The sequence below is a fragment of the Epargyreus clarus genome, unplaced genomic scaffold (assembly GCF_041222505.1).
Source record: "Epargyreus clarus isolate Ecla_fem2 unplaced genomic scaffold, WU_Ecla_fem_2.2 ptg000018l, whole genome shotgun sequence".
Classification (NCBI taxonomy): domain Eukaryota; kingdom Metazoa; phylum Arthropoda; class Insecta; order Lepidoptera; family Hesperiidae; genus Epargyreus; species Epargyreus clarus.
In genome coordinates, this window is record NW_027332226.1 from 11113449 (window position 1) to 11139611 (window position 26163).

At 34.3% G+C, this 26163-nt stretch overlaps 2 protein-coding genes across 6 annotated transcripts; one reads left to right on the plus strand and one right to left on the minus strand.

Moving 5' to 3' along the window:
• Positions 1-3416: 3416 nt before the first annotated feature.
• On the plus strand, positions 3417-7249 carry LOC140749803 (mitochondrial basic amino acids transporter). 3 transcript variants are annotated; one of them, XR_012103128.1, is made up of 4 exons: positions 3417-3548; positions 3829-3913; positions 5214-6644; positions 6892-7249. XR_012103128.1 is itself a non-coding variant. In XM_073082963.1 (4 exons), the coding sequence occupies exons 2-4, from the start codon at positions 3880-3882 to the stop codon at positions 6956-6958; spliced, it is 948 nt and encodes a 315-aa protein (XP_072939064.1). In that variant the 5' UTR covers positions 3417-3548; positions 3829-3879; the 3' UTR covers positions 6959-7249. The 3 variants fall into 3 exon arrangements, 2 of the variants coding, with proteins under 2 accessions (XP_072939064.1, XP_072939065.1); XM_073082963.1 differs by having other exon boundaries at positions 5214-6060; XM_073082964.1 differs by lacking the exon at positions 6892-7249 and having other exon boundaries at positions 5214-6879.
• Positions 7250-9665: 2416 nt separating this feature from the next.
• klhl10 (kelch-like protein 10) lies at positions 9666-26033 on the minus strand. Of its 3 annotated transcripts, none has more exons than XM_073083114.1 (13): positions 25960-26033; positions 24530-24693; positions 23979-24230; positions 23619-23883; positions 23290-23454; positions 22965-23051; positions 22270-22416; positions 21885-22077; positions 21329-21474; positions 20609-20826; positions 18613-18793; positions 10323-10488; positions 9666-9944 (listed from the first exon to the last, which is right to left on the minus strand). In XM_073083114.1, exons 1-12 carry the CDS (start codon positions 25999-26001, stop codon positions 10351-10353), a joined length of 1998 nt encoding a protein of 665 aa, XP_072939215.1. In that variant the 5' UTR covers positions 26002-26033; the 3' UTR covers positions 9666-9944; positions 10323-10350. The 3 variants fall into 3 exon arrangements, with proteins under 3 accessions (XP_072939215.1, XP_072939218.1, XP_072939216.1); XM_073083117.1 differs by lacking the exon at positions 25960-26033 and adding an exon at positions 25721-25953; XM_073083115.1 differs by lacking the exon at positions 25960-26033 and adding an exon at positions 25721-25953 and having other exon boundaries at positions 24530-24708.
• Between the last annotated feature and the right edge of the window lie 130 nt (positions 26034-26163).

The window sequence follows — 26163 nt, forward strand, 5'->3', positions numbered from 1 at the left end:
TCGGTTAATAATGAAATTATTGGTTGTCTTCTGTACCCGTTATGCTCACTTGTACGTTCTGCGCGCTTAGATAATTAAGTTGGTTTAATTATCTAAGTCTGCGCGCGGTAACGGTGTGAAAGGATTATGATTTATGCGTTTGTATTTATGCATGACATTCACATACTCGTCATTGTTCGAAAAGTTACTCGGCGGTTTGTTCCAAAGAGGAGTAACCTATATTGGTTTGTTGTAAGTCTAAATGTTGCGTAAATGGCCGCTCCCATCAATAGACATACGAAATTAATGGGAAAGAGTTTAATTTTTTTTTTAGATTTTCTTTCAACATAGAGGGTTTTGAATAATAATCTATTTCATGTAACAATGTTAACAACGAAATTTTTCACTCGTAAAATAATTCTGATCCTCAATATTGGATAGATATTAAATACTAAGAAAACAATTTTAATTCCATCATATATCATGCTGCGTAATTAAGCAACGCAAAATTATGTTAGTGATTCTATTATAAGTGTGAGATTTGGCACAATTAAAGTTCATAAATAAATACAGAGGAGAGCAAAAAGATAAACTTTAAATATAAGAAAAGACCGCGACAACGCTGCGTATCGCGACAACGCGACTCTTGCGCAGCATCATAATTATATAAGTATGGACGTGTCTTATAATGTAAAAGATCTGCACCCGCGAAATAGTTTATAGTGTAAATGACTTGCTATTATTTACAAAGAAGAAATATTCGCACTAAAAACTAATAAACTGAACTATGTAGAGTTATTTTATATGCATTCACTTAAACACCAAGTAAGTGTTTCATTTTACCTTGTATAGGTACATTCCATGAGAGGATCCATAGAATTTTATATTATTTTTTCGTTTTTTTCCTCATACGTAAAGCCAACTACTATTTATTTGCCTGAAACCATTTTGTTATTAATAATACCCAACCAATGACTGCAGACGTTCCGGCAACACGTCGCACCCGTTGTTTTAATTTTATGGAATTATTAAATATAAATAAATGATTTAATAAAATTGTAAACAATTTATTAAATGTAAGATTAGTATTTTTTATTTTTTGTTATGGTCGAATTTCGACCATTACGACGAGGGACTGTTATAATAAATATCATAGACGTAAAATCATTCTACTGTATGATTTTACGTCTATGATATTAGTCTTAGTTATTTATCTATTAATTTTATTGAAAAAAATACAAGCTATCAAATGTATGAGAGTTATTACAGATAACCTTAGATAACATTACTTATAAAAACATTAAAATAAAGAGTCAATTTTGTTCTAAAACTATTCTGTATTTATTCACTCGAATATTTTAATATTGTGTATTTCGAATTAGTACTTTTTTCGAAATAAACTTAAATAAAATAATAAAAGTTTTCCATGCGCATGCGCATCACCTTGCTTGCGCATCATGCAAAAGCTATTGTGTAGCTTTAGATTTTTATATTTTCATTACTTTTATTTTTAGATAGTTTAGACACTTTTATTTGCAGTAGTTTTAGTTCAATTAGTGTTTAATTGTTTATAAAAGTTATAAGTATTATAAAGTCAAGCCTTTTAATAACGTCCTTTTATGACAAACAAAAGGACATTATTAAAAGGCTTTTCGTCTCAGAAAACTTTTCCATTTGATAATGATTCCATATCACGAAGTCAACCGCCAAGGGCCATAAAAAGGCAAATTTAAATAAAAGCTGGTAAAAAACATGATATCAGCTTCCAAAAAGATTTAATAGAGATTGAAAATGGGCCGATTTTGAAGCAAATTCTTTGGGGCTCTCTGAGTTTACATAGATATGCATGAGATATGCATAGATTTTTGATTACAAAAAAAGAATAACGTGTTCAATCGAATCAAATCAAATCAAATCATTTTTTTTAAATTCAAAATAGGTTCTTTACAGAGCACTTTTTAAATGTCAATACAACTACCACCACTTCACAAGGTTTTAGAAACTCCGCTCCTAGTAGGGTAAGCTATGGGTTCAATGTTTGTATGTATATAATAGTATATATATACGCGTTGGGTACAGCTGTACCTATATAAGTAAATAAAAAATAAATAAAAACATTTTATTGCCTTAAAAATTACAACAACATAATCGAAACTTAAAATTAAACATGTTTTTTCTTTAAATATAACATAATAAAAATACACAAAAGAGATAAAAAACAAAGAAATAATAATAATTGCTTACTACTTGTGGTTATAATCTAGGCAAAAGGAAGTGCCTCAGCTATTGCTACCACAGGATTACGATCCCATGGAGCGCTGTTTTTCAGCCAATAAGTCTATAATTACCTAGATAACTAACACTTAATAATAATAAATTATTTTTCGGGAATAGATAGGTACTTGAATTAATATTTACTTACATAATGTTAAATACAATCTAAGCATAGAGCTGTTATGTACTAACTATTGTAATTACACAATAGCACATATAATAATCTAAAAGAGAAAAAGTCGCGATCATCATTTATTATTATGATAATGTACAAGAGCAGTCATTCTCAACCTTTAAAAAATATTAAATAATGCTAAATATATGTGTAATTAAATTATTTTTACATACAGTTTTAATAAAAAAAACTGTATGTAAACTATAGTTTTATGTCGTAATTTAGGAATATAAAATCAATTTTTTCATGTTAATGTATATTTTTTCATAAATAAATATAATACCTTTTTTAAGTATTCTAATTGTTTTATTATAATATGTTCCTCCTATTAAATTCCTGAAGTATGTTCTTAAAATGTATACCTAGTATAAGTAAGTATCAGTTTGCATCCTGTAGGTATATATATATAAAGAAACTATACCTACAGGATGCAACTCTTCAATCTTCAGACCAGCCTTGCAACAGTGAAATCAGCTGGTGTTCGTTGTAGTTTTGCTGTAAAAGTTCGATTATCTGAACCTATAAGAGAGTTGAAAAAATGTATTAAAATGAGATATTTCTTCTTGAGTTGACGATTACGGTGGCAGAGCGGTCACCATAGTGTTCTGACATGCAGAGTGTTCCAGGTTCGATTGCATGCATGCTAGCGAGAATTATAGTTATTGACGAATTTAAAATTCTCTCCGGAATTTAGGTGTTTGGACATTCGTCATTGTTTTTGTTCATAGTACTCATGACGCATAAAATTTTAGTGGAGAATTTTAAGGGTAGGTAGCGTCTCTTAAATAAGCCAAAAATCCAATATTATTACTAGATACTAGTTTTTTTATTTAAAATTACTATTGTAAATATGATAATGAAGAATTATAGGCTGCAAGCTGTTTGTCGAGAATAAGAGTTATTTCAAGACGTATTATGACCCCAGTGATAAGGGTGACCGGTTACTTGATAACAAGTGTGGTGAGCGCCGGAACATCCATATCCAGTTCGCGCATCCCAGAGGCTGCAGCTCCTGCTCGCTATCGGGCTCCATCCACCAGCAATATGTTTATTGGCATCACCTCCGTCGGAGGAAACGTTAACTCACACTACGATTATTTAATTTGAACTACTCGTTGAGGTAAGAACTTTCTTTGATTTCTTAAACGTGACAAGCTTATCAAAGGTCAATTAATTCAACCGTTTCAGCCTGTTTATAAATAAATTCACAATTAACTTACAATTGATTCTTCGAATGCATCAATAACGTCTGGTTTTTGTTTGATAAATGTTTGGCGCTAATTATTTATTTGCAATATATCAAAAGCTTCTTAGTACAGGTCTTGCAAAATTTCCACTCTGATATGTATAGTGTTACATAAGATTGAACGGATATTATTATATAAATATTTTTTTTTCAGGAATAGTAAATTGCTTTCTAAGCATACCTATTCAACTCAAGTTCCACAAATATGGCACTTGACTTCATAGCTGGATGTATTGGAGGTAATTTATATGTTATAATTATAATATTACTTTATTATATATATTTATTTTTCTCCATTTTATTTTAACTAAAAAAATAATCAAATTGTTTGATATTAACAATCTTAACGTACACTTATTTTACATTAACTACACCTCTTAATTTATATTCTCCTGAGGCACGCTCAAGCGAGTTGCGAGTACATAAACTTAATAATAATTGTTCTATATAAATGTTATTAGTTTAAAATGTCGGTGCTCACAATTTGCTATAAAGTAAGCATAAACTATAAAGTGACAGCGAAATCGCAAAAATAAAACAAAAGACAGTTTGAAACGGTCAGTTTGGTGATATACGAGCCAATGTAACGCCACTATACTATCTTTTTGTACTTTATAGGGAATTAGAAAGAAAGAAAGGAAGAAAGAAACATTTATTCGGATAATTGCAACACAAATGAGATACTATAATAGAGAGAGACAAAAAAAAATAACAATAACCTAAAACAAAAGAAAAAAAAATAAAACAACAACAAAAGGACAATAAAATTAAAGATTCATTTACCTCATTTACGAGTACCACTATTCATTATTTATTATTTTTTCTTTCGTTCAAACTTCACAGCAGTATCTCAGTGTTACCTATATTGAAACTTCAAATAATAATGAATTGGGGAATATATTAAAAACAATCCTGCCTAAAAAGTGTTTTATGATAACTTTATCAATAAGACTCGAACATTCATAAGTGTCACATCAGTGTTTATTATAACGCCTGACTAAGTACAATGATTTTATGAAATAGCAAAGTAAATCTTTACATACATAAATACATAACAAAAATATATTATCAAACGCTTTTATACAACAGTCGGTCACTGCCAAAGCAGAGGTCGTTCGCAGATGCAGTGCTTTCCCAGTTAAAAAGTAATTTAAATTAAAGTTGAATTGAATTCTAACCCACGAAGTTCAGTTCAGAAGTTGTAAAGTTTTATGATCCAGATCTCACTCAAATGAGCAAAATCTCCCATAAGTTTAATAAGATAAACAACGAATTTAGAACTGAGAATTTACATTAATGATAAATTGACGTTAAGAAAAATTCCCTGGTATCCTAACTAAACCTACATTTCGTCATTTGAGTACATATTGTTGGTTTCTTCACGTGAAAACGTAAGGACTTTTAAACAGTCAACAACAAGTTTTCATATCCATCTCATTTTCAGAAATGACTTTTAAACAGTCGGCCTCTCCTAAAACTTGTTTAGCAACGCGTTGTTATATAACTTTTGGCTAATAAATATATTTTTTTACATTTCAGGTTCTGCTGGTATCATAGCTGGTCATCCACTAGATACACTAAAAGTTCATGTACAAACTGGTAGAGGCAGTGCGCTAGAATGCGCTAAAAATTTACTAAAAGGAGGAACCTTATCAACAGCATATCGTGGTGTAGGCGCACCTTTAGGAGGGGTAGCAGTTATAAACGCTATCGTATTTGGAGCTTATGGAAATACGAGAAGATCGCTGCCAAACCCTGATTCTTTAAAAACTCACGCGTTGGCTGGAGGCATTGCAGGCTTATTACAAAGTTTTGCCTGTGCTCCCGTAGAACTTATAAAGACTCGGCAGCAACTTGCTACACCAGGTGAAGCGATGCCTTCAGGAGCGTGGTCGGGAGCCAGACACATTGTTCGAAGTGGAGGATTCAAGGCACTGTTTCGAGGGCTGGGGGTCACAATAGCACGGGATTGCCCCGCATTTACAATATACTTTACGTCGTACGAGGCTATGACACGAGGCGATTTGTCTGTGATGAAGGTGTTTATGGCAGGTGGCTTTGCTGGAGCCTTATCATGGGTGCTTTTATATCCAGTAGATGTGGTGAAGTCGCGTTTTCAAAGTGATGTGATAGGGAAATATAGCGGAGCATGGCAATGTTTTGTGCAATCAATTAAGACTGATGGTTGGCGATGTTTTGGCAGAGGTCTTGGAGCGGTGACGCTGAGAGCATTTATTAGCAATGGAGCTTGTTTTACGGCGGTAGCGTGGACGGAGCGTGCGTGGCAGAGTACCTTATCAACTGATGCCCCAGTAAATACATTTGTCCAGTCAACAGCGCTCACGGAAGGCGTTTGCCACGACAATCCAGAATACATTTACGATATGTAAGATGATCACAGCATTAATAATGTATGTTTTAATATTATTTTGGCTTGAAAGGCTTAGATAAGCGGATGACCATTTTTTGGAGCTCAAGCAACAGATAATAAAGTTATCTATTAACTAAAACATATTTAAAGATAAATAGACATTATGTACCCAATAAATAATGTTTTACTTATCATTTGCCATAAATTTTAGTGTTAAAAATAATGTCAAAATGTTAGGACCAAAAGCCGTGACGAGTCGCCAAAAACATGTAAAAAATATTATTAGTTCTTAAAAAATAATTAGTACTTATATTGTATTACATGTACTTACTATTTATTGAAAACGTTATAATGTGATACAAACAAGAAACATAGTTCAGGAATTCGTTTCACGAAAGAGGCCGCCAGGCATTCTTGGGGATTAATTTGCCATCTTCGAGAATTCGTCCATATTGACGTTGCAGATTGTAAATTTACATACTAAAAGTTTTGCCTGTAGTAGGTATATAAGGTTGTAAAAAGTGCCACTGAAAAATTATGATAAAGATGAATATGAAGCAGGACAGCTGCTTAATTAGAAAGAATAGTCGACATAACAGGTACGTGTACAGTCTTAGGGGTGAGCCGTAGATATGCCCTTTACCACTTTATTGAGATTTTCATAATAACCACTTATGTTATTATTAATATTTGCAACCTCTTGATATCGAAATTATCATACGAAATCCTATTTATAATACTACTTAATACTACTTCTATTAACGTCGTACAAACACAATCTAAATATTTTTGTTTAATAACCAAAATTAAATCTTTTTACAAATGACTCTATTATTTTCATTACAGGGAAAACAGGTGCAAATATTTCGAAAACAGATTAATCGAAAACAAACAAACATGCAAGGAAAATTAAATCAGATTTCGATTACGGTGCAATCTCGAATATAATAGCAGATTCAGATAGTAATTTATCTCGGGAATAACTTACATCATATTTTTTTGTATCGACTCACTCCCTATCCTACACGTATTTCAAAGAAATGTAGATAGAATGATATAACTATGTATATATGTCTGTCAAACTAAAAATTAGATTTACAAAATGGGCATTTGATAATACGAAGGCTGACAACATTTAGTTACTCTACCCTAGCGCCGCCTCTACGGGACTCCTTTCGTGAAAAGAACTAGTCATTTTGATTGTAAGGCACTTTACTTTACTATGGCCCTATATTCCGCTGTATGTATTTTAAACATAAGGAGATAGTTGAAAGGTGGAAAAAACTAAGAATTAACAAATTACGTACAATAAACATATTGCAAACGCTTGGTTATTTTATTATAACTCTTATTTCGTTAAACGCTACGTAAGTGGGTAAGTGTATTTTATAATTATTATTACCGTTATGTACGGAGTTAAAAAAATATTTCTTTGGCATAAGCATATATTAAAAAAATCGTTTGACTATATCTTTATTTTGTGTTATTAGCTTGTAATATTATATTAACTCTGAAGTAAAGAGTATAATATTTCATAAATTTATTGTATTTCTGTTTTGTAGTATCTAATACAATTTTACTACTTTACGTATTAAATATATGTACCATTTATATATAAATGAGAACGTTAAAGGATGAATTTATTTCGTAAGCTACTGTCCTATTGCGAATTGAAATAATGCCACACCAAAGAATGGTAACGTGTAGCTGGCAAAGGAAAGCATTGAGGCACTTTTTTGGAGGCAGCAAAATCTTAGAAATAGTTACCTACGTAGGTACCATGTAAGAAAAATGCAAAAGTACATGTTTATATGCATTTCGTAGAAAACAACAAACAAGCATAAGAATTATGTTTATTTTTTTGTCTGTAGTTCACTATTTTTAGTCTGTTCTTCTTATATCTCGAACGTTAGTCGCCATTTTCAAGCCGATATGACGTCAGCTCGGTAGTAAACAAAACATTTCTGGGGTGGTGTGTTTATGGCGTTATGTCTCTTCGCAATGACAAGTATTTTAGGACACTTTATTTGGATTAAAAAAATCTACTTTATTAACACTGAGAATCATCCCGAACTAATATAAAACCTAAATATTTGAATCCACTGAACAATAAAAACTAGTGGAAGGGCTAGGCAGGCGTGCCACGGTTTCCACTATGATGCGCTGTCTAATGCGGCAAAATTAATATCTTAAAATATGAAAGCTTGTTATTTTAGATTTTGTCTATAGAAAAGAAAGGAGGAGACACAATGTCGAATTGAATAAATCACAAGCGACCATGATACACTTAAGTATAAATATCGATCGGAAGAAATTAATAAATAATAAGAGAATTATCTTGAATGGTCATGAGGTAGAATGTTATTGTACATATAGTGGCCTTCAGAGGCCTTCAAAGATTACAATTGAGAAACATTTTATTTACAGGAACAACGTACGGTTCGACTTGCAGAAAGCAGATACCTACCTATATATTAATATTGAAATAATTTGTTTTAGTTTTGAGACCAACTTGTAAGAATATCTAAATAAACCATTTTAATTTAATTATTTTTTCTTTTATTTTAATAAGGGGTCGCCGTCTTTTATGCGTGAATCCCCACTCCCACTGATCTAGAAACACATTGGCGAAAAAACGATATTGGTATAACAAATCATAATATATTTGTCGTGGATATCGATATAGTTGTTTGATAAGATTGCTAATTTTATTATCTGTACCTCAGGTAGACGCCGTGACGTCACTTTTATTTAAAAAAGGAGCGCCATGCGGACAGTCGTATTCGAGAATGAGGGTAGTTTACCGTGAGACACGGACCCGGTCACATCTCCAATGCGAAACTGTTGGTTTACCTAATTAACGCGTTTGATGGCTATGGTTATTTTTCTATATACTATATACTTATTACTGAATTACTGACTGACGTGTCCCTTTGATGTCTTAATTCGTGTTTTCTCCGATATATTTATAAAATCTATTCGTCCAGTTGAATAGAAGATTAAAATATGTTGAAAAACAGATAGACACAGAGGCGTTGATAACTTGTTAGAGTTGCCATTCACCCCAGATGGCACTTTAGGAGTCAAATGTCGTAAAATTTACCAATTGTTTTAATTAATGCTTTCAGTTCAAGTATCTGTTAGTTAGAAATAATTGAATCTGTGAGATAAATAATAAAAAGCCTTATGTACCTACCTACTCTTTTTTTGTCGAATCGTTTACAAAATATTTATTTTGTAAGACATATTTTCGGGTCTAACTCTAAAGCCCATACGTGTAGCATATTGCACGAGGGAAATATTGTCTACTACGGTGTATATGTTTCTATATCATTAAATACGAGTAAAGCTTTAAGAAAATGGTCTTACCCTTAGGTGAGAAAACGAATAAAGAAATAGAAGCTATTTATTGGGAGGGTCACACAGGAATAAAAAACAACGTGTTTTATGCGTGCATCATAATATCTTATCGTGCAAATAAACATAATGAGGTCACTTCGATCTCATTCATTCGTATCATATCAACTTATATTGTTTTACCAATAAAAGGTGAAAAAAATTAACTACCTACTCTATCAAAAGAGAATACGATAATTTTATAAGTTTAAAAGAAACAACTATTAAGGCTTAAAGCATATACTTGTCCGAAAAATTTGATACAACTTTCTAAAATTAACCAAAAAATTACAGAAATGATTCACATGAAATATCACAACATTATAAATATGCCAAAAGATCTAAAATAAATGTAAATATTAAAAAAAATGACAGAATAATTTCACACAATATTATTAACTTCACAAATACTGTTTTCTAAAGCTTTCTTCATACCCATCTCTTATTATGTAGGTACATTGTTTAGGTTTACCGCCGAATAACGTATTCAATTTGTAGGTGACCTGCAATAGTGATAGTGAATTTTATCTTACTTTAAAGTTAATTATTATCATTTCATTTCAACAGTGGGTAAGCGTCTTATATTGAATTAATTCATGTGTGTTATTTATTTACATTTGTTACATAACAGACTGACGTAATTATAATTATTATTTTTAAATTACAACGATATTCTTTGCTGTTTTTCAACTAATCTATAAGAATAAGAATATATCTAAAATTGCGTATTGCCTACGCAATCTGTAGGAACTATTCTAATTAATAAATCGGTTCGTTCAATAATATTCACAGGACCAATACAAATTATTTCAACTATTATAACGAAGAAAATGTATCAAAAAAGTTTGAGAGACAATATAAATAATATAGTAGTATATTACCGGTATGTGTTAAAATCAGAGGCAAGATTCAGTTTCTGTCTTGCTCCATGGGTTGCGGTAGAGGCGGCGGCGGGGGCGGCGGCGGCACGGGCACGTCGTTGTTCACCTGCTCCTCCATCAGCCCGAGCTGCTCCAGCATGTCGTCGTTGTCTTCCATTAGGTGCACCTGGAGTCGAATTTTGTTTTTATTTAGAAAAAAAGAAGTGGCAACGAGCATGCAGTCCACCTAGTAGTGGCTACTGCCGCCCATAGACACATGTGATCAACCCCAGATAACACAACCCGATACAAGGGGGTAATCTTAGCGTTTCCACTTATAAAATATACCTATATTTAAATAGTGCATAATCTTGAAGATGGCAGAACCCTTTGTGGTTCGACTCCGGCGGCACCACCGCCACACCTATTTCTACCTAATAACAGCAGTGTTAGGCGCTGCTGTGTTCCGGTTTGAAGGGCGTGGTAAGGGAGACAGACTTTTCCGGGGCATTCCAGCTTATTCCTCAGGGGTAGCGGCGCATCCGTGGCCGACCTCAGGTAGGAATATCTAATCCTATCTGGAGTTGATTACAGATGTCCATGGGCGGCAATAGCCACTTACCATCAGGTGGACTGCATGCTCGTCTGCTACTCTTATACTATAAAAAAAATAGTATTAACTTTGCTTGTTGATGTAGGTATATGATGAATAAATCTTTGAAAGTATCTGTTCTGAAAACCTATTTTGGCAAAATAAAAAGTATCGAATTTGACTATAAATGTTGTGGACATTTGAGTTAAGGATTTTTTAAACAGTTAAAGATATGATATAATTAATAATTACCACGCATTGTTTAACCAAAGCCTTATTTGTGTATTTAACACATTATTCTTAACTTCACATACCTAAGTTACACAAATACGCATTTGCTTTCATACGAATGTTGGACTCTTGGACATTGTATCTCAATAATCTGGTGAATTTATTAGTTGTAGAACAATAATTCAAATACAAGTAGTTCTTTAGCAACGTAAGCAGTGATAAGTACAGTAATACCTCGTACTTACACCATTCCGACACGACACTTAGTCGAATCCGCGTAAGTCGGGGTATGCATGTACATACCACCATCGTATGGCATGATTTCGAATGTGTTGACTTCGCGCAACAAATACAAATGTTTACATGAATAATTGTAGGGTTAGTAAGCTTATCTTTTATAATCTGGAATTGCGGGACACGGAAACCATAGGAGAATCGATGAGATTTGAAAATCGCGTAACTCCGAATAAGATAAGTCCAACAAAAATCCTTTCTGTCAGAGTTACGAACAATATATATATTAAAACTCAAAAAAATTGCCAGTTCGAATTAGTTGGCTCCGTTTAGCCTACATACCTACTCTTATTAAGACCCTAATGCTAGTTGTCTTAATGCGAGACCCATGTCCAGCAATGGATAATCAAGGGTAAATGAAAACTATGATGTTAAGTACCTTTTTTTTTGTTCACGAGGGGGAAACCTTCAAAAGGTTTCCCCCTCGCACTAAACCCCCCCCCCCCCTCAATGGCCGTCCTCGGCGCTGCGTAGAGGACTCCAGAATCTCCAACGGAACGCAACCGGAGTCCTCTTAGCGTTGTGCCCCGTCGGGCTCCGCCCAGGAGAGCTTAACGCTCGCCGCACCGTCTGGTGCGTACGACGGTATGCGACCACACATACCGTCGTCCTTCCCGTATGATGTTAAGTACCTACCTATAATTCTCCAAGTTTCAATTCTAAATTAATAGTTACAGCATAATGTATCGCAGTAATTAATTAATAAGATAAACCTAAGAAAAAATACCTACATAATAAAACTTTAATCAAATCACTTAACCTTTGCAAATCAATTGAAGATTAAGAGGTTATGTACGAAAACAAAATAACAAAGACTCATTCAGGCCTTATGATTAAAATGAGATAAATTGAACATGTGTCAACTAGCGCTACATTTTAGTTCACGAGTTGAATATAATTGAAAATTAGACGAGCTTACCTGTAAGCGAAGTCTGATTATAATTTTATGAATGGTGATCTGAAATATAATTGAGAATTACAATGTAGTATCCTTCTTCCCACTCGTCGGCATCGCGATTGTTTAGCCTTTAAAAACAAAAAAAAAAAGTTTAAAGACCACTGACACTGCGTATGACAGTGACAGCTCCGGATTCCTCACTTAATTTAGAGTCTATCATTTCCAACTTAGTCTCCTTGATAATATGCATGCTGTCTATATCTAGGAGACTCTTTTGTTCTTATTGTTGCAGTATGGGTTTTGATTTTGGGAGGGTGGGTAATTATATTTCAGATCACCATTCATAAAATTATAATCAGACTTCGCTTACAGGTAAGCTCGTCTAATTTTCAATTTTATTTCATGGTGATCTGAAATATAATTGAGAATTACAATGTAGATGTTTAGAGACAACTGCAACAATGGGACATGTAATTAAATTAGAGATTTATTACCATACATATAAATTATTATATGGATTTAATTACATTGCTGAATATTTATTTGTTCTGCATCATATGGATGAGATGTTGTGAAATCCATAGTGCTTAGTGAGATTTATTCTCAATAATAATATATATATAAAATACAATATGAAAATATCATATTAATAAGAATTTTTTCTCTTAATTAGGTATAATTATAAAATATACATAATTATTAGGATTGCTAACTGAATATTTACTCTTACTGTATAATATGGATGAAATGTTCTGAAACACATAGTACTAAGTGAGATTCCCTCTGAATTAGATGAAATAATATTCAGTGCAATAATAATGCAATATTTTTCTCTAAATATATTATTACTAAAATTGGCCAATAATAATAATAATAATAGTAATATTGTAATTTAGTCAGTATTAATAATTATTCAATTCAAGCTTTTGCACCTTGCAAAAAATAAATACATACAAGGTCGAAAATATGTTTTCTACCCTCCATAGTATGTCATAATTATGTGTAGAATGAATTACTTGGTCAATTTTATTGACACAAATAATACTATTTCCTTTGCTATATAGCAATATATGTATAAATATGTTTCATATGTTATGTGCATTAAATAATAATGTACTTTTATATAATACTATACTTAAATGTACCAGTAGGTACATTGTATGTATTCCAATATTATTAAAATAGGAAGCCATCCCATGTTGAATATTAAGGAATTAATACCATTATTTATTGACAAATTATGATTGGGTATTTGATTTGATCTTGGGATGATATATGCCCCATGTGAGATAAATTTATATTTTATGTTGTAGGTATACCCGGTATAATATTGGGTGTTATACCTACTTTGTTTCTTTATATTAGTGTGCATGTTCAGGAGGGACATGATCATTCTTAGATCAATGAAACATTTTAGTTTTATATGACTTCCTGTTTTTGTAGGTATATATCAGATTTGCAAAAGTTACTTATACTTTTTGCTGTACCATGCTTATGCATGCCCTCTGTAAAGTTACATATCTATATGGTTGGTTGGAAAGCTTATGATGTGTTTCCTTTTGAAATCCAATCTGACTTTCCATCTAACATCTTTTCCTAAAAATGTGTGTAACTATCAGTTGTGTGTATGTAAAAGTTGATATCAGTTTTCATTGCAGTATTTATGTATATGATTATTTCAAACCCCATTCATGACTAGACCAGAAAGGCTTATCTTGACTCAAAAGTATTTATGCTGAGCATTCCCAGGATTAATTCAGTTTTAATAAGTCAAATATTTTATAACTTCCATGGGGTTCTGGCTTACTTAGCCTGTAATGATTACTAACACAACTGGTTCTAGTTACAGCTCTGACAGTGATAAATTATAAAGTTATTACCCACATTTTTCTCCATCTTAATTCTTTAAGAAAAGGAAAGTAGATAAATCTTCTATATATAATAATTATAATAATAATTTGTATATATAATATAGTTTTCTTTGTTCCAGGCCAGATGTCTGCCATGTGTGTCCTATATAGTAACGTTCATCACACATACCCCTAAGGAATTCCTATTAATTCTAGGGATGCTAAATTTACATTTGAAAATTGATTGGACATGCAGCTTACTTTCTTTGTTTTATGTTTTATAAGAGCATCTAGGTATACACACTAGGCATAAAAGACCCAAAGAAGATATCATATTAATGGCTGGCCTTCACATGATATAATAATATTGTTATTACTTTTATATCATTAATGTGTCACATATTACCATGGTGGACATTATTAAATTTCATTATGAATGATAACAATTTCAGTTTTAGTGTAACTAACATAGACATTATGAAGACTTAAGTGCAATAGCAATTCTCATATTATGCTTGTCTTTATTCCAAGATTAATGGACTGCTGTGTTATTTGTTGACCTGATGACTGGTGTATAAATGTATGATGCATGTTTCTATATAAACCCGGAGTTGCTAAAGGAAATGTTTAAGTAACCATATAAATAATATATTATTATTTGATTGCTTTTTGTAATGTTGGGAGTACCAGGCTTCTGTTGTAGAACATTACATAGGTACTACCAATCTTTAGTCAATTTTTTCATGATGATCAACCTCATATTTTAAGCAGTTATGTACAGTAAAAGTGAAAAATATGTGCAGATATTTAATAATTAACCGTATGTTTGTGGACTGAACTTCCAAACCTTTAATTATTACTGTATTTATTCCTATTGAGTCACTGAAAGATAAGTGTAACGAAATCCAAAATGTTAATTTTGTATAAATTCTCACATTTGTACATAAAGTTCACTCTTGACATTCACATATTTGCATTTATGTCACATATGCCACATAAATAAGTAATACTAAACAAGGTTTTTGAATTATTTACAAGTATGGACATTTATTATTTAGCACATTTGTATTGTTATAGTATTGCAGGTATTGTTATAGTACCTGGCCTTAGAATAAATCATAAAGGTATTTGTGTCCAGAGACAACTCCAGACTTCTGGATTGATTTTATCACTGTAAACCAGTGTATTAAATAGATAATTTAAAAACTTCAATTCAAGTTACATCTATATATAATAGAGTTATATATATTATGTAAGCTCAATGACTTTAAGTAGGTACTCTGTACCAGTAGTTAGGTGGTGCATTATAGTTCTGATTGTACTCCTTGATACAAATCTCCTTAGAGTTATACCTTAATAATACGAGTATTTCCTGAAATCCGCAATATCTTGAAATACACCTAATCTGGATGTTAGGATATTCATATATACCTAGCCCAAAAGATATCAAATCAAACAGCTTTATATAGCTGGTAACTGATTAACTTTTATTATACATAATTTGTATATATGTGAGTAAGATGTACTACAATATAACCCATGTAATATTGTTTACTTTGAGCCATGTATAGGTACCTGTTATTTGCTTATAAAACAGCTGAAATTGAGTAGGAACTATAGAGTATCCATAACAAATCAATGAACTCTGCTCAATTGTGTTGAGGTATTAACACAGAATGCTACTATCAAAGCTAGGACTTCAGACGCTAGATCCAATATATGGGATACTTATAGTATTCTTTCTTCATGTGACTAAAAATATATTGGACAGATATGTGTAAGTATCAATAAGCCGGAGTCTTGTTTGCTTAATCATTGTCCTCCTGAGGTGGTTCTTTTGAGAGAACATGCCTTCTGTTCTATATCAGGTTAACATGAAACAGTTGTCATGTATATACACCAGTGTGTATGTGATAATGTGAAGAGCACATCTATTACCATTTGAGATCGAGCATTGGATTAACTAGTATACAACAATACTTTTGTCATCAATGTTGTAAGATTTTTATCTTGACGCCATATATTAAATTTTAATATCATATAACACAATTGATTTGTGTGGAACAACCAATCTCAACCAATTTCAAATTGGCAACGGGGTGCTGCATAAAACATTTATGTCACAAATGTCTATTTTAGACATTGTTTTCTGATAAGATAACTAGTCTTCTATCATTTGTAATGCAGCTAAGTGAGTTTCAATGTCTTCAGTATGATTCCGTTACATGAGCTCATGAGCATCATGCTGTGCAGTGAATCCTGATAAGATTCTTATATGCACAGGGTTATATTTGTTTTGGGTTAGCGCACCAGCAATGTGATGATTCCTATTTTCTGTTCTCCACCATGTATTACATATATTTTTATCGTGTGTATTGTGGTGGAGCATAAATGACCTATTATGCCCTTTATAGGTAGCACTAGTTAAAGTGTTATTCTGAGAAGAGCATCAAAATGTACCAGGTTGATTTCCTCAGTTCTCATTGGAATATGTCATTCATCCAGTTGCTTCACACATACCTCCCAATTTTAGAGAACTCTGATGATATTATTGTATTCACTCGTTGTCCCAGTATGTTGACATAATATTTTCCATTTCTGTTAGGACACTGTTTTGTCATATAGTTACAAATATGTTTTGCTATTTGCAATAACTCCATGAATGATTCCTGAAATTATAGCTGGTTCTGAAAATTATTTTGTCAGAGTTGGTATAACAGGGTTGGCATAACCTTGTGTTGTAGCAGCTCTAGCTTGGTGCTTATAAATCATTCATGCTTTATACTGTGTATTATTAGTGCAATAGCTAGTGATGGAAGCATTCAAGCCATTTGCCACATATAAATGTTAGCGCAGGTATCTCGTACTCAATGGCGAATGAGTGAAACGTTTAGTGTCAACAAAGTAACACTTGGAGTATCTCGTACTCGACGGTTCTGATGCTTTGTATATTCGACCACTTGCCACATAGAAATGTTAGCGCGAGTATCTCGTACTCAATGGCGAATGAGTGAAACGTTTAGTGTCAACAAAGTAACACTTGGAGTATCTCGTACTCGACGGTTCTGATGCTTTGTATATTCGACCACTTGCCACATAGAAATGTTAGCGCGAGTATTTCGTACTCAATGGCGAATGAGTGAACCGTTTAGTGTCAATAAAGTAAAACTAGGAGTATCTCGTACTCGACGGTTGTGACTCTTTGAATATTCGAACATTTGTCACATATACATGTTAGGGCCAGCATCTCGTGCTTAATGGTGAACATGGGAACCATTTAGTGTCGACAAAGCGACGCCACGAGTATCTCGTACTCGAGTAGGTGGTACTCGTGGCTCGGGTGCATTTTATATCTGGACCATTAATTGCTAAATTATATGCATAAAAATGCAAGCATCTTGCGGTTAATGGCGAATATGAGCACCGTTTGGTGTCTGTAACGTGCAAGAGCGAGATTGGCGTGCGTGAATAATTTTGAAGTTGTAGATACGAGAAAGTTTTTCAAACAATATAGTTCCTCTCTAAGCATATGTTAGTTATTTAGGCATTTTTATAGTTGTACACACATAACTGTAATAAATGAATACATTATTTTCTTACATACCTGGTAAGTAATTTGTACATAACCTCTGAACCGGTGATCCAACCCGAAGAATTGCTTCGTAAATTCCTGCTACTGCGACTACAACTACGCAGACGTGATTCTTCATTCCTAGTTTCCATTTTCTTCATTTTTTCACTAGCTTTGCTTCACTATACACGTTTAACAAAACTTTGAAAAAATAGTATCACGATGCCTTGGAAGCGCGAAAAAGAAGTGAGGAATCCGGAGCTGTCACTGTCATACGCAGTGTCAGTGGTCTTTAAACTTTTTTTTTTTGTTTTTAAAGGCTAAACAATCGCGATGCCGACGAGTGGGAAGAAGGATACTACATTGTAATTCTCAATTATATTTCAGATCACCATGAAATAAAATTATGAACGTCTGATTGATAAATATGAGGAAAATACGCCAAAACAAAATTATAACCAATGATGAAGCTATTTCGATGTAAGACGGAAAACCCTGTAAATGTAGATAAAAGCTAGAGCTATTGATATAACCTTTTACTATTAACTAAATGTATAGGTACATGAATTACGAACTCCTTTGCGTCGTTTTCCCTGTGTTACTAAACAAAATAAAAAATAAAAAATGGTTTGGGCAATAAACACATTTGCTAAAAAAAGGCCGTCAGAAATTTGTATACATAAAATAAAAACAAACGTAATTTTGTAAAATCAAAGTCAAACTTTTAAAACTGAGGGCCTCATTTAACATTCGCCACTGCCTTACGGTAGACAGCTCTATCACAGTATATCCTTATACTGTGGCTCTATTTTTTAAGTCCATGTAAATCAATTTTTGCCTTTTATTTTATTTAATAAGTTTGAAAGGAGTCTTACATCCGGCAGAGCAGTACGATGCTGCCCGTGGCGAGCGGTCTCCGACAGCAGGATCTTCTGGCGTTTCTCCTCCATCAAACGCTCGCGGTGTTTGTGGATGTAGTCGTACACGTTCGGAAGACCCATGATCACGCACGCCGACAGGGCCGACCGGTATATGTTCATGTCTGTGGCTTCGTACCTAAGTAAAAAATAATAGTTACCTATTACATTATATACGAATATTGCAGGGAGTATGAGGTTTAATATACTTAGTCAAAGTTTGTACGGAAAAGACGTGCAGAAACCAAAAATGTACTTATATAGGTACATGTATGAATACATAAAATTATGGTTTGTGTTTAGTCTTCAGTTATATACGATGAGTCACGCTCACGACTCACGATGGGTATCTTTTTTTTAAGGTACACTTTAAAAATTAATCATCACTTACTTAAGGGCACAGGACTCTCTGTATAACTGGTGGAAATCTGAGCATACGTCACTATGGTGATTACGGGATTCAACCTAGTACCCAGATGGGCAATAGGATTTCCGTTTCCTTAGGAACGTTTTCTATGACGTTACAAAGATCCAAGCGTAATATCTACTGCTAAATCCCCTTTTCTAGACATATAATAAGGTCGATTAATTTTATTTTTACTTTTAAGAAGGTCGATTGCCGCAGTGCACATCATTATGAAAACATCAACATTTTCATTCTTCTCTCTCTCTACTTTAAAAAAATAAATTCTGAACTATTCGTGGTTTTTTTTATAGTCTGTGACTATGTGATTCTGTGTTGTCAACTTGTCAGTGGATAGTGAGCTTAAGTCCTCATGAGCAGCAAAACACGCAATTTCCTCACAATTTTTTCTTAAAATTATTTGTATAGTGACCAATATTGTTATTGTGGTAATGATGATTTGTATAATGTATAATCTGTACCTAATGTCACGTTGAACTCTGTTAAAACATATGACGCAATGATAAACAACATCGTAACATATAAGACCATACTATGAAATAGAATGTTACGGCACTGTTTAATTCATAGATATAGGATGTCAAAGATACATAGTCACTGATTATATAACCGTTACCAAAATCTAATGTAACATGTAAAATGTAATATATGTTAGATTTTGGTAACATGTATGTACATACATACATACATACATATGTCAGTGTATAATCATTCTTTAGCACCCCGTTCAATACAAATGGCTCAAAAATTTTAATAAAAAAGGTATCGGTGGATTCTTCTAAATTGTGGGATTTGCATAGGCTACATATTTTAATAGGTATACAGGGGGGTACGGTGTTTTTTTGAAATATTAAATGAAAGCTAGTAAACAGGCTATTCCAAATATACCTATATAAAATATTGACACAATCAGCTATAAAAAATAATTTAAATGCATTAAGTATTATAAAAATGTGTATCGTAAGTAGCACTTATTTGCTTATCTGCAAACTATTGCGCACACTTTAATTATTGATATAAAATGTTGTTATAAGATTTCTTTTTTAGTCAAAATATCGAAATGTGAACAGTTTGTACCCGAAATACGTAAAAAATAAACAATATTAATAATATATAAATTTTCTGCGAAATACTTAACAGTGACATTCATCTGCCGAGATGACGGTTCAAATATGAAGGTGGTTTCACCTATATATTTGCTTGAAAAAGTATTCTTGAAAGATGTTTAATCCCTTTGTGGTTAGAGGCACCACCGCCCCAACTATTTCTGTCTTATAACAGCTGTATTCAACGCGCCTTTGTTCTAGATTGAAAGGTGTGAGAGATAAGAGAGGCATACTAATCCGAGACGTTCCAACGTAGTATAAACACGGGTTAGCAACACAGCCGTGTAGCCAATTTCAGGTGGGACTCTAATCTTATTTGTGGTACTAAATAGGGGATTAATCAGAAATAGGTGAAGCGGTGATGCTTTCAGCGTTGAATCACAAAGGGTTCTACCACCGTAAAAAGATGAAAAATCCTACTCACCATTCGTTCGTCTTCTCATCGTAACACTCCACATGGTAAATGGTGGTGACACCGTTGAAGCCGCCGATAGCGAAGATCATATCGTCGATGACCTCGATGGCGAAGTTGCTGCGGGGGTTGTACATGTCGGGGACGGGCCCCCAGGTGTTGTTGTTGGGGTCGTACACCTCCCCGCTACACATCCGCGAGATGCCGTTGAACCCGCCTATGACGTAGATCTAGGAAACAATAACAGACTTAGATATAAGATTTATTTTAATATTTAATGTTATTAGTGTTTTACTGCTGGTCACGGTTCTCCTCTCAGAATAAGAGGGTGGTAGTCCACATTAGTGGCCGAGGGCGAATTGGTAGTCTAATGAACACTTATCTGAGATAAGAAAAACGAAATCTGTTGCAATCTGTAGTTATATAAATAAAAATGTTTATTAAGTGCAGAAATGAGATCTAGCGTTTAAGATAAACAAAATAGAACTACTTACTTATGTCGACGGAACGAAATAAAGCATAATATCAGCAAAGTCAAAAAACCCGACTAAATCTGCCGCTTCTTATACTTGATCAAAAAATATGTAATAAGGTTTTTTCTAGTTTAAAACAGGATTTTTAATTAATTACTCCGAATGAACTAAATCCTTGCCTTCAGATCTATCAGTAACAGTATACCTGCAATAATTTATATTATTATCATGCTTACAACGAATATACCTATTTAGGTACCTTGTTGTGGTAAGCGATGCAGGAGACTCCGGAGCGGCGCGAGCGCATCGGCGCCAGATTGGTCCACTGGTTCGAGTCCGGGTCGTAAACCTCCACACTGTTCATACACTCCTGGCCGTTAAAACCGCCTGTGATGTAGATCTTATCTGTTATGAAACAAATATTCGTTTAATATCCCTGATTTACTCATTGTCTCCAATGTCAATAATTATAATAATTAATACTACGTGATTTAAATGATTTAAAATCATAGTTAGGTATAAATTATAGGTAACACATTTTTGTTGTTGCACATATACCTCCTTAGGTACAGGATGAAAAAATTGGGCAACACTAAATTTTATCAAGGACTGCTAAGTGAAACTTAGGATGACGATCAGATCTGAATATCCAGTTGATTTTGTACATTTTTATTTAGCGATAATTTCTACAAACAATGGAAGTAGGCACGTTGTTTTACAAAAAGTCTATGCATCAGTGAAAATATGAATAATAAGTATATGAACAGAAAATGAAAAATGAATAGTATGTCTAAAAGGTAAAAACATTAACTCACTATCCAACGAAGCCGCACTGGCGTCAGATCTTTGCGCGTTCATAGGAGAAACCAGAGACCACTGGTTGGTGCGGTGGTTGAACCTCTCCGCGGTGTTCTGCCGGTGGTGACCGTCGTAGCCACCCATCGCGTAGATGGTCTCGCCCAGCACTGCCACCGACACGTAACATCGACGGGCGTTCATGGGCGCTACCTGACGTATCCAGAATATTTTTACGACGAATATCTTATGACTTCCGGGGCGGAAAAATTATACTCTCGCCCTGGGCGACACGTTTTAAGAGAAAAACATAGGATTTTTGTTAAACACTGTAAGTAATCCTCTTAATTCAATTCATAAATAAAAATATAATGCTAGAAGTAATTAAAACAGATATGAACTAACCTCACGCCATGTTTTCGTGACCGCATCGAAACATCGACAAGAGTTGAAATAGTCCATCCCGTCGAACCCGCCTATGACGTAAATACAGTTTCCCAGCACCGCGGTTCCATGATAAGCTCTTGGTCCTGCTGGGTCTACTTCCTCTACCTGGTATATGAATTATAGATAGAGATGGACAAACGGACAGACAACAGATTCTTAGTAATAGAGTTCAGTTTTCACCCTTTGGGTACGGAACCCCTTAAAAACAGTCTACAAATCATCTTGACTGCTACTACCTATTGACTACCTATTGACTGTGCCACAATTAGGTCTCCTCTCAGAGGCAAAGAGGCTATAGTTCATCGCGCTAGTGAAGTGTAAATTCGTAGGCTTTACACACCCTTGAGAATGCTTTTTTAAGAACTCTCCGGAGGGTAAGTGTTTTCACGACGTTTTTCTTCACCAATAAGCTCGTATCTTGAAAAACAGAGAAGTCTGGAACACCTGGATTAGAACCTAGAACCGTGTATACGAGGTTCTAATCCAGGTCTTCCAGACTTCTCTGGTTCGAGTTTCTAACGACTAGGATATTACTGCTGAAGTAAGAAAACCAATAAATAAAATTGAAGCTTTGATATGTTATTAAATAATATAGTAAGAATTCGAAGCAAATCATATATTCATGTAGATTTTTGTAATAATGTAAGAAATACCTTAATCCATCGATCAGCTCTGGTGTCGTATGTTTCAATAAATGCTGTAGGAGAACCACCACTCCAACCACCAATCGCGAACAGAACCTGTTAACATTATAATGAGATAACGGTAAGCAGTGATAGCCTTGGATATAGGAAACCTTGATAGTTCCAAACTCCCTCCCTTGGCATAGGGAAAGAAAAAGACATGAAAAAAGTGTGTTTTTTTAATGTTATCAGCAAATTTCTACACCACTGCTTTACACGCCCCCAAAGAAAAAGCGAAAGCAAAAAAGATTACGTTCATGCTTGGATGTGTAAAATTTTTACATTACAAACAAACCTCATGAGGAACTCTTGGACGAGCTATTTCCGGCGTAGCAACTTCTCCGTCTCTTTGGGCAATCATTTCCAGATCGTAGAGGAATTTCAACGTTTCAATAATAATAGGGCGCGATCCTTCATTACCAATAACGTATGGGTGATCTTTGACGTTTTCCAGAAAGAACTGTATAAAAGGAATAGGAAATTATTTTTAACAAATAGTAAAAACATCCTACATACATATATTGCGAACTAAGAAGTGTCATATGGATTCTACCGACAAACAAACACATGGTTCTTGGTTCATGGTCCTAACAGGTTAGTCCTTAAACGTTTAATCACACTTACTTGCGTATCCAGTAATCCAAGTCGTATGCTACCCATAAGTTTAACAGTGTGTTGCCAACGAGCTTCAGGGTCGTAGTTCACCCAACGGAGGACGGCCTCCCAAACCGCTTCTTCGCTCTTCACGTTAAGCTCGTCCTCCAATATGATACCATTCAATTCCTCAAGAGGCAGATGAAGAAATTCGTCACTTTGCGTTGCCACGGTCACAAAATAGCGAAGTAAATATCGTCTGGAGTCTGCTTCTAATTTATAGCAAAATACACGTCTGCAAAAATCAATTTTAATTATACGATACGTTTTGGAAATATTTGAAATAGCATTATCACATGTGCCCATATGTAATGCTAAATTACCAATTACCTCGCAAACATCATAATGCCCAAGCAATTTTTGGGGTTCAGTGATACCCTGAGATGGTCGCAGCAGAGCTGTAGAACTCCAAGGAAAGCGAGGTAGTCCGCGGTCATGAGAAGCTCGTGTACGTTGGTCTCTGTCACTTCGATCCGTCGCAGGTACGCATACTCTATCAGGAGCAGCAGAATTTCGGAACGTACTCCTGATATCTGCACATCGCTCTGCTCGCGCGAGTGAAGAGTCGTTGTAAACAAAGCCCTGATAAATGTTATATATTTAAATATAAATTTAGCACAAGAGGTAATTAGTGCTGTATTTTCTTTTTTCTTGAAAAATAGCAAAGATTTCCTTTGTAACACAAATCTCACGTAAAAAGGAAGAGGTTCTCGGATTTACGATTGTCTTGTAAAAGGAGACTGAAATTTCCATGGAAAAGTATAGGGGTAGAGTAACCCTCATTTTTTGAAGATAAGGTTTTAAAAAGGGAATATCCTTCCAAGGTAAACAGTCTCTTGATTTATTGGTGTTATAGGAATACAAAGGATAGGTATTCTAACAGAAAGTATGGACTGCAGGCCGACAGGATGGCGCGGTGGACGGGGAAGGCGGCGCCGTCGTCGGCGCGCACGATCGCGTCGCACAGCAGCCGGCACTCGCGCAGCCGGTGCAGCGCCTGCATCGCCGCCACCGACATGCACCGCCCGGTCTCGCGACCCGCCGTCTGCGGACACCACACCTTCGATACCTTCTGAGAGTTCCATCACAATATCTCTATACTCGTATGCTCCCGAATTGATAAATCGTCCAGCAAATAACTTAATGCCTAAAGCATACGCTATCACACTTTTGTTATTGAACATTCAGCAAACTCGAGATGGGAATGTCGTGTATCCGCAGCTTTTTGAGGGTGGTAGACCCCTTTATGGTTCGACTCCGGCGGCACCACCGCTACACCTATTTCTACCTAATAACAACAGTGTTAGGCCCTGCTGTGTTCCGGTTTGAAGGGTGTGGTAAGGGAGACACGACTTTTCCGAAGCGTTCCAGCTTAGTCCTCAGGGGTAGCGGCGCATCTGTGGCCGACCTCAGGTAGGTATATCTAATCCTATCTGGGGTTGATTACAGATGTCCATGGGCGGCTAGCACTTACCATCAGGTGGACTGCAGGTCGTCTGCTACTCTTATATTATATAATAAAAAAAACCTTCGATTATAAAAGGTTGATATCGTTGATCGAAGATCCGCAGCATAAGCGCTGGTTAAACTTAGGACGACGCAAATGCGCGAGATCCATAAAAATAACCATGGCATTGTTGAATAGGAATCAGTTGTCCAGTCTAGGACAACACAGGCACTAAACCTAACTTAACCCAATATAAATATATGTCTGAAAGTTAAAAACGTACAAAGATAGATTTGCAAGTCTTTCTAAATGTGTAAGATATCTGGAACATAATCTACTACTGCAACTTTAACTGAGTATGACTAATACTCACATATTGGTATTGTTATTTTGTGATATTAATAATTAAGTAAGTCTGTTTCATTATTGAAATCCGTACTTAGAATAAACGTTTGGCTTCACATAAGGATTATAGTTCATGTTTATGACGGTACGCTTAATTTACGAGTGTTACTAATAGAACCTTTTTAGAGTTTTCATCGAGTGCTCACTTTTGCTCTTTCATCGCGATAACTATTATAATACTCTTGAGGCCTTCATCTGCGACTCCTCTATAAGTACTTACTGTGTTATTCGGGTCGTTTTCCATTGTATTATGACTTAACGTAAAGTCATCATTTCAAAATATTTGTTCTCGTAAAAATCTCCGCGCAAAATGAGACGTATCAAGACACAGTCGAGATTTAGCTCAATAAATTTATAAAAATAACGTAAAAAATATCTAAAAAACAGCGAAATCAAGTCTTTTGATGAAACATTTTAGGTTAGCAAAAAAATGATACATGAATGACGTTCATGTCAGACCTTTTTCTTCCAGATGACATTACTGCATATCAATATTTTCATTTTCAGCGGCTGCCCTAGTGAAATCAAAAACTTTTAATATATTTTTTTTCTGGACCATTGGTAGGTTATGTTTTATCGCATGAGGTTTTATATATCAGCCGTTGTTGATTGTCGTTAAAATTAAAAGTAAAGTTACCGTTACTTAAGTTTATTTTTATTTTT